Source organism: Nanorana parkeri, unplaced genomic scaffold (genome assembly GCF_000935625.1).
Source record: "Nanorana parkeri isolate BGI_ZX_2015 unplaced genomic scaffold, ASM93562v1 scaffold2, whole genome shotgun sequence".
NCBI classification, from domain to species: Eukaryota; Metazoa; Chordata; class Amphibia; order Anura; family Dicroglossidae; genus Nanorana; species Nanorana parkeri.
In genome coordinates this window covers 3,872,080-3,887,105 of record NW_017306270.1, presented here as the reverse complement: position 1 = coordinate 3,887,105, position 15,026 = coordinate 3,872,080, and the positions used below count along the sequence as shown (strand labels likewise).

The following is a 15,026-nucleotide window of genomic DNA, read 5'->3' as shown; positions in this document are numbered from 1 at the left end:
AGAAGGCAAAAAAAAGCTAGTTAATAAAGCTGAACGCCAGGCAGATATTAAAGACATAAATCGATGCAACTGGGAAGCTATTAATACATCCCTAATACGTCTTTAAAAAAAAATTCTTATGTAAACACTATAAGTACTTGAATTTGACTTTTTATCAGCCTCTTGCAGACCCAGTAGAGTTGAACTCAGAGAGCAGGGGAGGAGGAAACGGTACAAGGAGCCAACCAGGTGTGCTGAAGTGCAAGGAGTAGGCCAATAAGGGGAGAGAGCACAGTGACAAAGAGATGAGTTATCAGTCTCTTGCGTTTTCTTTCACTGACCAGTCACAGAGCGGCGGTGAGAACGGATTATGTAAGTGAAAGTGAAGCTGCAGCAGAGAAAGATCAGCACCCCACCACTACTAGACAGTGTGGATAGAGGAGGTCCCAAACACCAGTTTCTGCGTCAGATAACCTGGTTTTGGAGCATACGGAGAATTGTAGTTATTGTTTCTATACAGATTTTGATCGCTTTCTCTGTTTGTTGAGAGAATCCGGACATCCTGATGCCAGTGACTGTGTGAATTATGGTATAGTAATGTGGTATAGTAATTTGGATAGAGGAGGCCCCAGAAATTAGGCAAAAAAACCTGGTCAACAGGGGCACCTATCAATTGAGAGGGTCTCAAGACTTTTGGTTGAAAAAAGGATTTTATTTACATCAATGGATTTCAGTAAAGAAACATGTTGAAGGTGTTTTACCTAAATCCATCGATTTAAATAAAATCCTTTTAACAATCAAAAATCCAGTCTTGGACCCTCTCCATTGATGGGTGCCTCTGTTGACCAGGTTTTTTTTCCTAATTTTTGGGACCCACTAAATCCACATTATTATACCACATAACTATACCGGCATACACACAAGGTACCACCCCCAGGGAGGTACTCATAGCTGTATTTTTACCTCCTACCTCTACCTAAATCTAAGCCAATACAAAACCACTAATTCGGTTATATATTAAATACAGAATGTTTAAATCTACTTTTTCTGTAACCCAGACTAGGAAGATATGTGGTCATCAGTCTGAGCCAATCATTAGTGCACAGTGTTGCCATCCTGGAAACACTGTAAGCATGATTCCATAATGGGAGATGGCCCTGTAATGACTCATTAGTGTGCTGCTCCTTCTTCATTATGCAGTCATCAGGTTTGGAGGGGGGGGATGTGTCCTGGACCACACTTTACTGTCTGACTGCAATGAAGGTCCAGCTGCTTTCATGGAGTTCATATTGAAAATTATTAATATAAAGTAGCCCTGGAATCCTCTTTAAATTGTACTGCACACCATTTTAACTTTCACGCTTTCAATGTGTCATTTAAGTGATGTCTGTCATTCAGCTCCACGGGGGCCGAAACCTAAAGACGTATGGCCAGCTTTATACTCTGAAAACCAATGGATTATGGCACCAGCATGGTAGCATTTATAGGCTTTGGTTCTATTGCATTCCTGTGGCAACATTTTATCATTATAGTAATGAAAAAAATAAGGCAGATGATGGACTTGTTCCATTCACTTTGGATCCGAACACATAAAGCAAGATTTTCTTGCGATTCCCCAGGACCGTACTAAAAGTATGCATGGGATACCATATAACTTAAGGTTGGCCCTGCTTAGGGTGACAACAAATATGTACTGTTATGCATAACATGCCAGGCCTCTTTTCAGTCTCAGTTCAGCACTGGTTCTTAACCACACAATTTGGCTGTGCAGTGATTTAGACCTTGTGCAAAATCAAATAATTGTATTTCTTATGTAGTAAAAGTAATTCCTTTTATTTGTTCACCATGGCCGGCTTATATAGGACAGAAATATAATTAGTTAATCAAAAAAAGAGAAGCCTGTCTCCTCTCTGAAGTTTCATTGCCTTTAGGCTGTGATCTATTTGGTCTGTCACAAATCTGGAGTCTGTTTTCAGTAAAAAAAAGAAATAGACATGATAAAGTAAAATAAACAATGAAAATAGGAGACATTTGTGTAAATAATCATGTTTCTAAATATTGGCAAAGGTTGCAAAAGAACATTTTCATTAGAATTGACCCAGAGTCTGTGTCATGCTGTAAATCCAGCATCCAGAAAGTGTTATATAGGCGGTGCAAAGAACAACTCATGCAGCTACGGAGTGGCTCCTCCAGAACCAGCGGAATATAAATATAGGCCTGGAACGATAAAAAGAATGATTTGTAGCAAGAGGCTTTTAAAAATAAATAGCAAAGCAGTTAAAATATCAGTCAAGTATGTTGGCAAATTTTTTGAAGACATCTTACAAAAAACAAGATTATTACCATGGATATTTGCAGAACCGTAAGAAAAAAAAACATCTTGGAAGATTTATTCTAGTCTTTTCTGGTAAATGAAAAACGGCATTATCAATCTTTCAGTGTTTCTTTGCACAAGCGGTAATGCTTGTTTTACCCATCAGAAACCAAGCCGAGTGTTTTTAATTGAAGGCACATTTATGCCCCAGTGATAAAGGCTTTTGTGTTCCCATGCTGGGTGTTTTACTTAGCATACTAATGGGCAGGACACACAGTTACTAAGTTATCCTCTTTCTTAGTTCTTTGTTTTACTCTACGTTCAGCTGATATAGTAGTGTGATCATTTAAAGCATATCTAAACCTTAGATATAAAAGAGTAGGGATGCACTGATACCAGTTCATATACCAGTGGCGATACTTGGCATTTTAATGAGAACCACCAGGGTTGCAGCGGTTGCATCTGGGACCTGGCTCTGGCGCTCCACCACTGTCCTGAAATCATTAGTCAATATTGTTTTAGAAAAACTGTCACATGACAATAAACAAAAATGTATCAGTACTTGTATCTGTGAGTACTTGGACAAGTATCAGTACTTGTACTTGCAAAAATGGTATTGGTGTATCCCTTATATATGTTTATAAAAACAAAATCGTACATTAAAACAGAGATGTACAAATCCCAGGAGCTCCGTGTGCTCCGTACAAATGACAGCTGCCTCCTAAGTTTTTTGAATTTTTCTCTAGTCTAGTCTTGGAGCTGGAAAAGTATCTGTACTTGTACCGAGTACGGTACTTGGTATCGGTGCATCCCTATAAAGGAGGATTATTTTAAGGAGGCGGTACCCTTTGGGGACCTTTTATCTGTTAATTGCCAGTATAAGTCAGACCAGATATCAAAGACCATGCACCCCAAGTGAACCTGCCCTCCTTGCTGATGTCACAGGTCAGTCAATCCACTCATGCTCATTTAATTGTTGTAATAAGATAGAAGGAGCATCAAAATTAAGTGTCAGCCCCCTTCTTCAAGAGGTTGTGTATTAAGACTGCATTGGCCACTTGACCTAATCATCTCTATAATACATGTGAAAGATGGGCAAGACATCAAGGACACTGTTACTGAAGCAAATGTAATAAAACTTGCCCTACTTGATGATATCACGGGTTGGTCAAAATCCCCACCTGTGCTGCATTTGCTTTACCAGTAACGTGCATGTCAATCCAGAACTTAGAGTCACAGGCTAAAGAATACATGCTGTGCTTCTTGCTGCTGCAGAGGTTTGTAAAGCAAACCCCTGCAATGCCTTTTTCTTCACTCTTCTGCTGCTCCCTTTAGTCGCTGAAAGCATAGAAAATAACTGGCTTTCTGGCTATGGAGGAGTATTTTACTCACTTGCCTTCCTCTTTTGACAATATTGGAGCTAGATGGTTGGCCCAGTACTGGAAGAGAGAGTTCAGTTAAAGCTGAACTTCAGCCTTATATTCAGTCTTGTGCAGGCTCTTGCCCTGTGTTTTGCTGTTAGAAAGTTTCTCCTACTAGCAGTGTGGTAAAAAGGTGGTTCCCCAGGGCAGTAAGGGGAAATCTCTCTAACGCAGCCACAGATAGCTTTAAAGCCTGATAGGGGTTGTAATCCTTCACCACTCTAACCAAAACGTTTGGCTTGGCTGATGACATAAATGGGTCTAAAATAAGGTATTTAATGAAAAATGTTAAGGTTTTATTTAAAAATGTATTTAGCATGTTAGTGAGAGGGAGGCAGGGAGGACAGAAGGCAACACATGAGGTGATTAAACTTCAGCTTTAATTGGGGTTTAAACAGGGCTTCCTTTCCTCGCTGCTAGTGGCTGACCTGAGTAAGATTGTGTATTTGCTGCCCGAGAGAGGAAAATAAACTTGTCTGTGTTCTGTGTCAATAATAACACAGCAGCAATAGCTATAGAAAAGACATCCTAAGACATAGCAGGATCCATGTGCTTCAATGGGCAAATACAGCTTACTTTTGACATCAGTTTGAGATGCTTTGACCTGTTTCAAGCGGGTTTTGTATTCCCATAGACTTATATGGGGGCAGATGCATTGCTTATTTGATCAAAAGCCTGATGACACTGGCTCCTTATGGTGACAATAAATGGTATGATGGCAATGATTCTGATCTCTTTTCAAATCCATATTAAATGTTTCCTTCATCTGTTGGAACTGTTTACTGTCACACATGAAGATTTTGCTAGTTCCTCTTGGAGAGGAGTGGGGATAAAAACATAAAAAGATAATAAGAGTGCACCCCTCTCTTATTATTGGGGTTCCAGCAACTTGTCAAAGGACATGCGTATATCTCTCTGCTTTAGTCAATGGATAGCCTTACAGCTATAATACACTTTAGGTAAATGGATATGTCCAGACGCTACCTAAATTTACCCCCAAACCCTACCCTCTTTGCAGTGAAGAAATAAATGTATACAAGGCGAGAGGGACATAGATAGGTGAGGGATAGGAAAAGTTCTGTAATCCAGCAGGCAGGACTGATAACGTTGGTTGGGATTTATTGCAGAAAAGACACAAGCAGGAAGTTAAGAGCACAATGGATCTCTAGAAGATCAACACGTATTAGTTTGCACTTGCAGTGTTTTTTAAGGGATAGAACATGTAAAAACATTCATGTACTGCACAGATGTACTGAATATTTTTTTTTTCTGTTTTCATGCCCAAATATTCTCTTAAAGTAGTATTAAACTCTCAAACTTTTTTCAGTAATGAATTCACATCAAACAAATATACAGCCCAGCAAAGTATATTTTTTTCATTTTTTGCCCAAACACTTACTGTCATTACATAGCTGTAAAAAATAAGTCAAGGCAACTGGACTTGCTGTATTTTTCTTGAAGACGTTTCACTGGTCATCCAACCAGCTTTCTCAATTCAGAATTACTTGTACAAAAAATCTCTGGGAATAAAGATTGGTGAACATATTTATGAACATTCACCATATTTATTCCCAGAGAATTTTTGGACAAGTCATTCTGAATTGAGAAAGCTGGTTGGATGACCAGTGAAACGTCTTCAAGAAAAATACAGCAAGTCCAGTTGCCTTGACTTATTTTTTACAGATATATCATGACCTGGATGAATGAGAACCTTCACAGACTTACTGTCATTACGTTTCCAAATAGCTGGCTCCCATTCTCTCAGCTCCGGTTCCCGGAACTACCTGTTGAGTCCAAGATTACAAGGGACATCACAGTATGCAACAGCCATTTATCTACTTGGAGAAGGGAGGAGAGAAGTGGCTTGCCTTGCTGTGCCTGTGTGTGTTGTGGAGACATACACAGCTTATTAACACACACAAAGGTGGTTGCAAGGGAAAGGAGCCACCCTAAAACAGGATATCAAGGCCAGGGCGCAAGGGACCAGCTAATTCTGCAGGTAGCTTTTATTTTTTTTTATAATCATGAGTTATTATTGAAAAGAAGTATAAAATTGGAGTAACAATCAGGTACAGCATAGCATTAGGTTGTACAATAATTATCAAAATGGTATCGGTAACACAGATCATACAAGATTAATAGTATACACATTGTTCACACAGCACACAACAACATCTTAGGTATAGTTATAGATTACCATTAATATTGCATATAACGGGGAGAATTTCCTCCTTGAACTAGGGTCTTGAAAATAATCATGATTTATACCATGTACCTGGTGAAACTAGTGACACATGTAAAAAGAAACAGGAGAAATCTAGAGTTGCTAAACTAGAGGGAATGGAGACAAGTGGGTAGGAAGAAGAAAATATAACGGAGCTTGCACCTCTAAACAATGACCATATAAGTAATACAAATTTCTCATATAGCACAACCAGTTATGTGCAATGAGTGAGTGAAGATAACTTATCCCATGAATCACAATTAGTTGTAAACATATCATAATGACCATCCCTAATGGCTAAACCTTTTTAGTATTGACAATGAATGTTGACTCTATAAACAACATCAGAGATAGAAGGTGCACTGGACTGTTTCCACATGCTCGAAATAGCCAATCTACTAGCAATTAGAACATGCGTCACCGTGACTCTGAACTCTTGAGGATAGGAGTAAATGTCAATATTCAATAATGCTAATTGGGGAGATGGTGGTCAAATTACCCCTGTGATTTTGAAGAGGGGAGAGAATACAGAGTTTCAAAAACTTCAAAGACATAATATGAAGAAGATTATCAATACATCCACATTGTCTCCAACATATTGGTGATGCATCTGGGTAGAATTGAGCCAATTTATATAGAGTCATATACCATCTATGTAAGATTTTCATAAAATTTTCCCAATGGTCGACACATTTAGAAACTGAGTAGCTCAATTTGATTGCCTTCTGCCATTGGTCTATGGAAAACGATTGTTTTAAATCCCTCTCCCAATTGAGGATGGATATAAATGTAAAGCTTGCACTTTTGTCCTGTAAATAGGATTAAATATAGGAAATACTCCTGTTTGTGGGAGAGGGAGATTACCAACGATGTTATAACTCAGACGGAAAGGGGTAGCTGAACCTTCTAAACCTCAAGTAGCAACATCTACTGTATCGTAAGTGATTCAATCAGCATTTCAAATAATTTAAAAACCTTTATTATGCTGGTGTAAAATCCATATTATGGAAAACCTATAGCAGAGAAAACACACCTCATACCTTTATATTGCTCATGGCCCCTACAAAGCAGTCTTAGTGGTAATTTAATAATTTTTATAAATGCTTTTCTATTTTCATCGGCTGCTATTGAAACGAAATGTAATTTTACTAAATTATTCTTTATTATAGGTTATTAAAAAAAAGTATTTTCTTGACTTAACACTAATAGAGGACTCATTGCATTGTTATTCTACTAGTTCATTTTAAACACAAATCTTAAAGTGAGTGATGAAGAAGTCTAATTATACTTGTATTAAAAGATCTTTTAATTGTGTAAATTGTAACAAAAGAACGATTAATGCAAATAAGATTTTTTTTTTAAAAAGGCTTTGTTTTAGCAAATCATATCATGGACAGTAGAAAGACATCAGGTGCCTTCTGGTTCTGCCTCTGCACTTTCTTATTACCTCTCAGAAATTGGAGCCAGGAAATACATTTGGAAGGCTAAATTGCGAGACGCAAACTTGCTCAGTCAGGGTCTAGACTGGAAATGAACAGCCGTGCTTCATAATACTCACACTGAACTTCTATATTATCTGTTTTGGCAGCACAAAAGAGACACTTTGAAGATGACCAAATATGTGGAGCTTGTTATTGTGGCTGATAATCGTGAGGTAAGAAACAGAAATGTTTGCCAGGTTTTTGTTTTCTTTTTCTCATCTGGTTTTATACAGTCTGGGAAGACCTTGATTGTGGAACCTCTGGAGTGTGAAAGGCCCAGAGGATTTCCTAGCCTGACACTCCACAGAAAATATGTAGAGCACAGAACTCTCATGTGGAAGGAAGTTTACTAAAGCTCGTCATGTGGGTCACAAGATTGTCTTTAATAAAATTCTAGGAAGCAAGTAAAATCATCAGTAAACTGCTTGTGATAGCCAAGACACACTACAGCTGTGCTAAGGTTAGAAAGCACACTCGATTTATCTTTCTAATAGTTATATGATCCATTTTAACCAGATTAGCCAACCTTCCAAACTGCCTGTAGGTACCGTAGAAGTTTAGACAGTTGTCTACAATGTGTGTACAAGACTGTAATGCACTCAGTAAGAGGACCATGTCTCAACTATAGAATATACTGGGGCAACTCAGAAGGTAGCTATGCTGGCAAATAGAACATTAGAGAAATACAAGGGTGACAGTTATGCTGGCCATACATTATTATAATTATACAGGATTTATATAGCGCCAACAGTTTGCGCAGCGCTTTACAATATAAGGAAGACATTACAATCACAATACAATTCAAAACAAGATAGTAAGGAGGGCCTGGTATAGAGGGCCCTGCCCGTGAGGGTTTACAATCTAGAAGGGAGGGGCAAGTGATACATGAGGAGGTAGCTGTGTGGGGATGAATTGTTTGAGAATGTGATGGTTCAGCATTTAGGTTAAGGTGGGATAGGCTTCACTGAAGAGATGAGTCTTTAGGCCTTAGTCCTAAAGGCAGTCAAGGTGGGAGATAGAGGGACAGGTTGGGGTAAAGAGTTTGAGGATGGAAGAGACTCTAGAGAAGTCCTGGAGGCGAGTATGGAAGGAGTTGACAAGGGAGCTGGAAAGCAGGAGGTCTTGGGAGGATACACGAGGCATATTTTAAGCAATTTCAACTCATTTTAGTTTGCAAAAAAATATCAAAGGGATAATGGTGTCTAACACCAACAGATGCAGTTGTTTGGCATTTTAATATAAACAGTTGGTAATTGGTTTCCTTTATCTTTATTATCTTTTTGTCTATCGAAATCTCTGGTTGAAGGTAGTTGAAATTGGTTCGCTTTCACAATTCCCAGATTTGACTGGAGTGTCCCTTTGAGCTGAAGCAGTATCTTGTTTAAAAGCAAGAAACTACAGCATGTTAAAGTTTGGCAAAGTCAAATTTACCAAATCTCATGCTGTAATTTTTAGCATGGTAAATGGTAATGGTACCTTCCATATGAGTGCCACCATTTTAATAAGTTTTCCAGGCAAAGAGCTTAGCAGACCTTCTGGTTTAATGCAGATTTAGTGCATGAACATTTAGTGGGTGTTGTAAAATGAAAGGGCAAGCCCACACAAAAGTGATATTTTAGTTATAGGTGCAAATTGGTGGGACTTACAGTATATATCTCGCACACATTCCAACAGTGTGATTTCCCTGCATTCCCTGAATCTGTTCCTGTCCACCTGGGAGTTTTGGTGTTCCTGGTTACCTTTTTGTGTTCCAGTTCATCCTGTTGCATTCTCCATAATACAAAATAAATTTTACATCTAACAGGGAGAGTGGGAGCCCATCATAATGGCCACAGCAGCTGTGCAGAGCCAGGAACTCAGCACAGAGATCTCACCAATACAATTCCTAATTGATATTAGAAACTGTTAGGTGGTCCAGCATCTACCAAACCCTGACATTATTAGTTTTGATGCTCTGGCTCTTTAAAAAGAAGATACAAATCCATGGATTGCCCACTACAGGTGTCTCCAGTTAAGATTACTATTAATGCTTCAACATACAAAGACAATTGTGCACTTCCAAGCTTGGGACAAAGGTTTGGGGAAGGTTATTTTATGTGCTAGTGTCACGTACCGTGGTGCGGGCCCGAAGTGATAAGGAGGACCTCCCTTGCGGTTCCGTCTGTGGAACCCTGAAGTGTAACAGGGGGCACAGGCAAGAGCAGCACGGGCGCCGGTATGAAATCCTGGGTGTCGCTGAGCGGAATCTAGCACTGTGGGAAACAAGGCAAGTTAGGTTAACAACCAAGGAGGCAATACTAGTAGCCAGCAGGATCCAGCGAGTGGTCAGAGACAAGCCAAGGTCAGAAGCCAGAGAGGGGGAGTATAGCCAAATCAGAATCCAGAGAATAGTCAAGGACAAGCCGGGGTCAGAAGCCAGGTAAATACTAAGAGCAAGAGCAGGATCCAGAGAATAGTCAGGTACAAGCCAGGGGTCAAATATAATGCAGAACACAGCAGGGAACAGAACAGACCTGAAGCACACAGGCTGAAGAGCACTCAGCAATGACTGGGAGTGCTGTGCCTCCTTTTATAGCCCTAGTGACATCACTGGGCGGCGTCCTGACGCACAGGGGCGTGTCCCACCAGCCCGTCGCGTCACAGGTGGGCGTGCCCTGCCGGGCCTCCTCGTCATAGGTGGGCGTGCCCCGCCGGGCCGCCTCGTCACTGGTGGGCGTGCCCCGCCGGGCCGCCTCGTCACTGGTGGGCGTGCCCCGCCGGGCCGCCTTGTCACCGGGTGCCGTGTCCCTGCATCAGACGGCCCAGCCAGGACCGGACCGCGGCTCGAGTCCCGACAGCTAGTATGACTGTGCCTTTGTGTACAAAGCCAGTTCCATAAGGACATGGTTTGAAACATTTGGGGTGGAGGAACTGGAGTGGCCTGCACAGAGCCCTGATCTCTACCGTACTGAATACCTTTGTGATGACTTGGAAAGCAGATTGTGAACCAAGTCTCCTCGTCCAACATCAGCACCTGACCTCACAAATGCTTTATTCACTGAATGGGCACAAATTCCCACAGCCACGCTCCAAAAGTAAAGCCTTCCCAGAAGAGTGGATGCCATTAGAACCACAATGGGGGGGCTTTCTCCATATAAATTCCCATGGTTTTGGAATGGAGTGTCCAACAAGCTCAAAGTGATGTTCAGGTATTCAAAAACCTTTGAAAATAAATTGGTGGGAATGTATCAAAACTGGAGAAAACTAAATCTGGAGCAGCTGTGCATGACAACCAACCAGCTTCTCTTTTCAGTTTGTTCAGTTAAGGTTTGAAAATGAAAGGTGGATGCTGATTGGTTGCCAATTGTTGCTGCTCTAGATTTTGTCTGCTCCGGTTTTGAGAAAAAATTCCCCTTATGTATCTTCTTCTAGATTTTGCCTGGCCATCATCCTCTTCTCTAACAACTATACTTGTAAGGCTAAAATCAGATTGGCAGATGACAGCTGCCTCAAATGCTTGTCAAAGCCTTTCACAAAGTTTGAGCAGCTCCATCGGAGCTGATCAAGTACACATACCATGAGAAGTTTCCATAGCTCTGAGTCAGAGAATGCAGCAAATGGAAGTGTGAGAAATGTAAAGATTCATTATATCTATGCTTGTTCTTTATCAGTGAGGACTGAAGGCAAAGTATATGTATAAGAGCCAAGATGGCAGCCTGAATACTTACCTCATAGCATTTTCCCAGAGCTCTCAACGGTGTATGTTGACTACAGATCTTAGTGCTGCCCATAACATTAAAACAAGCTTTCACCAAGCTTCAACACGAAAGCAAAAATGAATGTGTTGCTGTCTAGCCGAAATACTCAAAGTATTGTTTGTTCTAATAAATGGAGTATCCATAAATCTGACTCTGGCCTAGTGGTGGCTGGAGACCCCAAGAGGTCTAAAACACCATCACATTATACCATTTACCATTCCAAAACTAAAATATTGGGTTTGAGTGGAGGAGGACTTTAAGACACCTTGATAAACAAGTAGGATTGTAGTATTTCATGGTTTAGAACATAAAAGGACCTGGATAAATAGGTTGCTATGTATAATATGATGAATTTAGATACCTCATTAGACTTACAGTGAATGGCAACTTTGGCATTTTTTAGGCAGTAAACATAATCAACCTGTCATATTTGTCTCCTCCACACAAGAGAGAAAAATCAATAATGTATAAGAATATAACAACAATGTAATTGCATTTTCTGTGTGATGTACATCTTATGAATATTAAGCTGAGTACAATTGTTGGAGATAGCTGCCAAACACTGTTGGCGAAGGGTATGGAATGCAAATCTTGCTCGTCTGTATAGTAAGGATGGCATTCTGGCTCGGATTGTCAGCCACACAAGTTTTAAAGGATCCTGTGTTTAACATCTGCTGCAGGTGTTAACCTGGTTGAATTAAATGGAAACCAGTAAGTTGACATATTCATATTACTGAAGAATGACGTGTATATTGGATTGCTCTGGGCATGGAATTAAGTAATGCGCCTGTATCTCTGCTGTAGTTTTTGACCTCTTCAAAAGACAACTTTAAGTTTTTATTTTGGTTATAGAAAAATACAGATGAATGTGACCCTTCTTATAATATCTCCTCCTAGAGTTCTTTTCAAAAGTCTACTAGCAAGACAGGATAATAATGTGAACAGTGAAACCACTTAGTAAATGGTACAGAGAGAATCACTTATGCCAGGAAGGACATGTAGTAATGTGTAGAGTAGAGTTTTGAACAGCCAGTTCCTCCTCTCCAAAGGTATTCACATTGTGGAACCTCTCAGCCCCTCTGGCTGAGAGTCCTGGGCGCCAAAGTTGCCATACTACACCGTGGCATAGCCACGCACTGCCACAATATGAAAACCTGCTCATACAACTCATTTTCTCTCAAGAGTAGAAAAAAAGTAAATATTGTTATTCATAATATGTGTGGTTGGGGGCAGGGCCTAACTGCAGGTCACATCCAGGTCTAGCCCATGGGACACTGCCCCCGGCCTCATTGGAAATGGCACTTGTATGCAGGGCCAGATTTTGGGGTTTGGTGGGGGGGCGCATTGAGGAACCTGGCATTGGGGCTGCAGAGAGAGTAAATATGACCCTGCTTGTATGTGTTGGATTCCAGCATGTCTTTCAACTGGGAGGTGATGTGATTGGAGATTTAGGTATGGCTCCCCAAAGCATGCATCATTTGTTATGCAGATGTTGTAATTGCGGATTGGATGGTGAGGACAAAATGAGTGAATAATTAATACAATAAACTCCATGTATATATGCCCAGGGATAATTATGAAGGGGGTGCATCCTTATAGGCACAAATGTGCAGATATTATCACAACACTTTTTTGCCCTTCATATATCACTTTTTGAATGGAAAAGTGTTGCATAAACTGACTCCCAACAGGGGTCATCATTTTCCAAGCAGAGGAATAATGGGGCATTGGATCCCCATCCTTCCTTGCACATCTAAACAACTCTGCATACAATAATTATAACAGTCTTCCCTGAGCTGCCGTTGTGCCATCTGAAATCTGAGAATCATATCATATACTTTCCCAGATTGCCGCTAAATGTTCCGAGATTACAGAGTAGTTCTGGCAGCCATTTTTGCAGGTGCAAAGATTATGCTAATTACAGTTATCTCCTGCTGTTTATAGAAAAGTTGGTGACGACTCTCTTCTGTTTCTTTTTCTCAGTTTCAGAGACAAGGAAAAGATGTGGACAAAGTTAAACACCGGCTTCTAGAAATGGCCAATTATGTAGATAAGGTGGGTGCCTTCCATTTGTCATTCATTTAACGTTTTGAGATAAATGTTTGGTTTGCTTTCAATTTTGCTTTTCTTTTTTTTTTTTTGTGCTCACCTACATGGAAGGCCTGCCCATGGTTACCTATGGTATTTCTTGTTTAGTTTTCAAAGTATAAAAGATTAAACCTGACCGGTCACTGTGTGCAAGCTGTAAAACTTTTTGTGAATTTTTGAACCCCTTTTTTTTTTAAATGGTGAGGGAAGATCCTCCTGTGGAGGACACCTGTTCATGTGACAGCTTTCCAAGATGGGAATTCCATTCACTTTGAAGAGATTCCCTGCTTCTCCAGTACCGAAAGTGAAGGAAAATCTCCTCAACTGGAAACAGACAGCAAAAAAATAAATAAGAATTAATAAGGTTTTAACCCTTTCTTCCTTTCTTATTCTATCCCAAACTAAAAGGGAAGCCATTTGTTTACATCCTTTTCCCAATCTAAATTTATCACATGTGAGGCGGGATCAACATGTTTATTGTAGGTACACTGAGACATTGCAGAATTGACTTTTCTTTTTTTACATTTTGAATTAATTCTGCTATTGCCAAGTAATCATCAGTGCAGCATCAGCCTTTTGACTTCTTTCAATTGAGTTTATGACCCCGCTATATAAAAAGAGTGCTCAACTCTGTGTGGACACTGCAAATAATTATTTAACGTGTACCAAAAAGGAATTTTCTATTATACTTTAACATTAATCCATACACTGTGAAATTCAGCAGCAACTGCGGATATTTAATTGGTGAACTGCTATGCATCAGATGCCCTTTTTCGTGACAGATTCAGTTTACTGTAATTTGAATTTTATATATTGTTTCTGATGGTAGACTGAGCCCTGCTTTCAGAGGACCCCTCAATGGGACTGTAGCCCCTTGCTGGTAATTATGTACTGCGTCTCTTTCCTCCTGAGCATTGCTTCTCGGAGACTGTGTAAGGATGCAGAAAGAAAATGAATAATTTCTTTCTATTTAATTAGAAGAATGCATAAATAGACAGTTAAAAAAAAACTATGATGAGGCCATTGAGAATGTTTGTTTGGCCTGCAGAATCAAAGACCAAACATTTCTTTTTTTATTCATGCATAGCTGTGGTGCACTGGGCATTGTCTAGTGTTAGGGTTTCCTAGTAACAATCTATGAGCGTTTTTATTTTCTTTTTTCACAGTTCGTTAACCTGTCATATTTTGTCTATTTTATGTATTTCCCAGATTTTTTTTCAAGCCCAACTGCAGCCCATTTTTTAGATTTCATTTTGGATAGATTTTGAAAGGGTTAGAGCTTCTGTGGGGAGATTTCTCATCACTTCCTGTCTGGAGGTAATGGAAAATCTTTCCATCAGGGGTACAGGGGAAAACAAATTGTGGGTTGGAGCCTATGACAATATTTTTATTGCCCTCTTTGTCTTCCTTTCCCCAAGACTACTACTCCCTTTATTTCTTGTACAGGCGTCACAAGGACAGAAAGTAAAGAAAAAGTTACCCAATGAGGTTACCAACACAAACTGCTAACTCTTATCCACTCTGTCAAAACTAAAATAGATTTAAAAACGTTGACCTAGTATTAGGCGTTTGTGTGTTTGGGGTGTGGGGTGTCCATGGTTTCTTTGTTTTAGACAGAACTGCAGTGCACCAGGCCACCCCCTTGCTAGAAAATTTGTGCTGTAAAAGAGAGAGAAAGTAGAAAGTTATGTGAGAAGAAATAAATCCTACCCAGAACTACAACGGGAAGGCTTTTTTCTTTAAGTTTTACATTTTGGTTGGATTGGATTACATTCAACCTGC

The 15,026-nt window shown here is 39.9% G+C and overlaps 1 protein-coding gene across 1 annotated transcript in view; it reads left to right on the top strand.

The window, feature by feature from the left end:
- Positions 1-15,026, top strand: part of ADAM12 (ADAM metallopeptidase domain 12) — a 392,267-nt gene that overhangs the window by 225,991 nt on the left and 151,250 nt on the right. The window contains exons 7-8 of the mRNA XM_018558790.1: positions 7,527-7,592; positions 13,140-13,211. Coding sequence (XP_018414292.1) covers positions 7,527-7,592; positions 13,140-13,211 — 138 coding nt within the window. The remainder of the gene's footprint in view (positions 1-7,526; positions 7,593-13,139; positions 13,212-15,026) is intronic.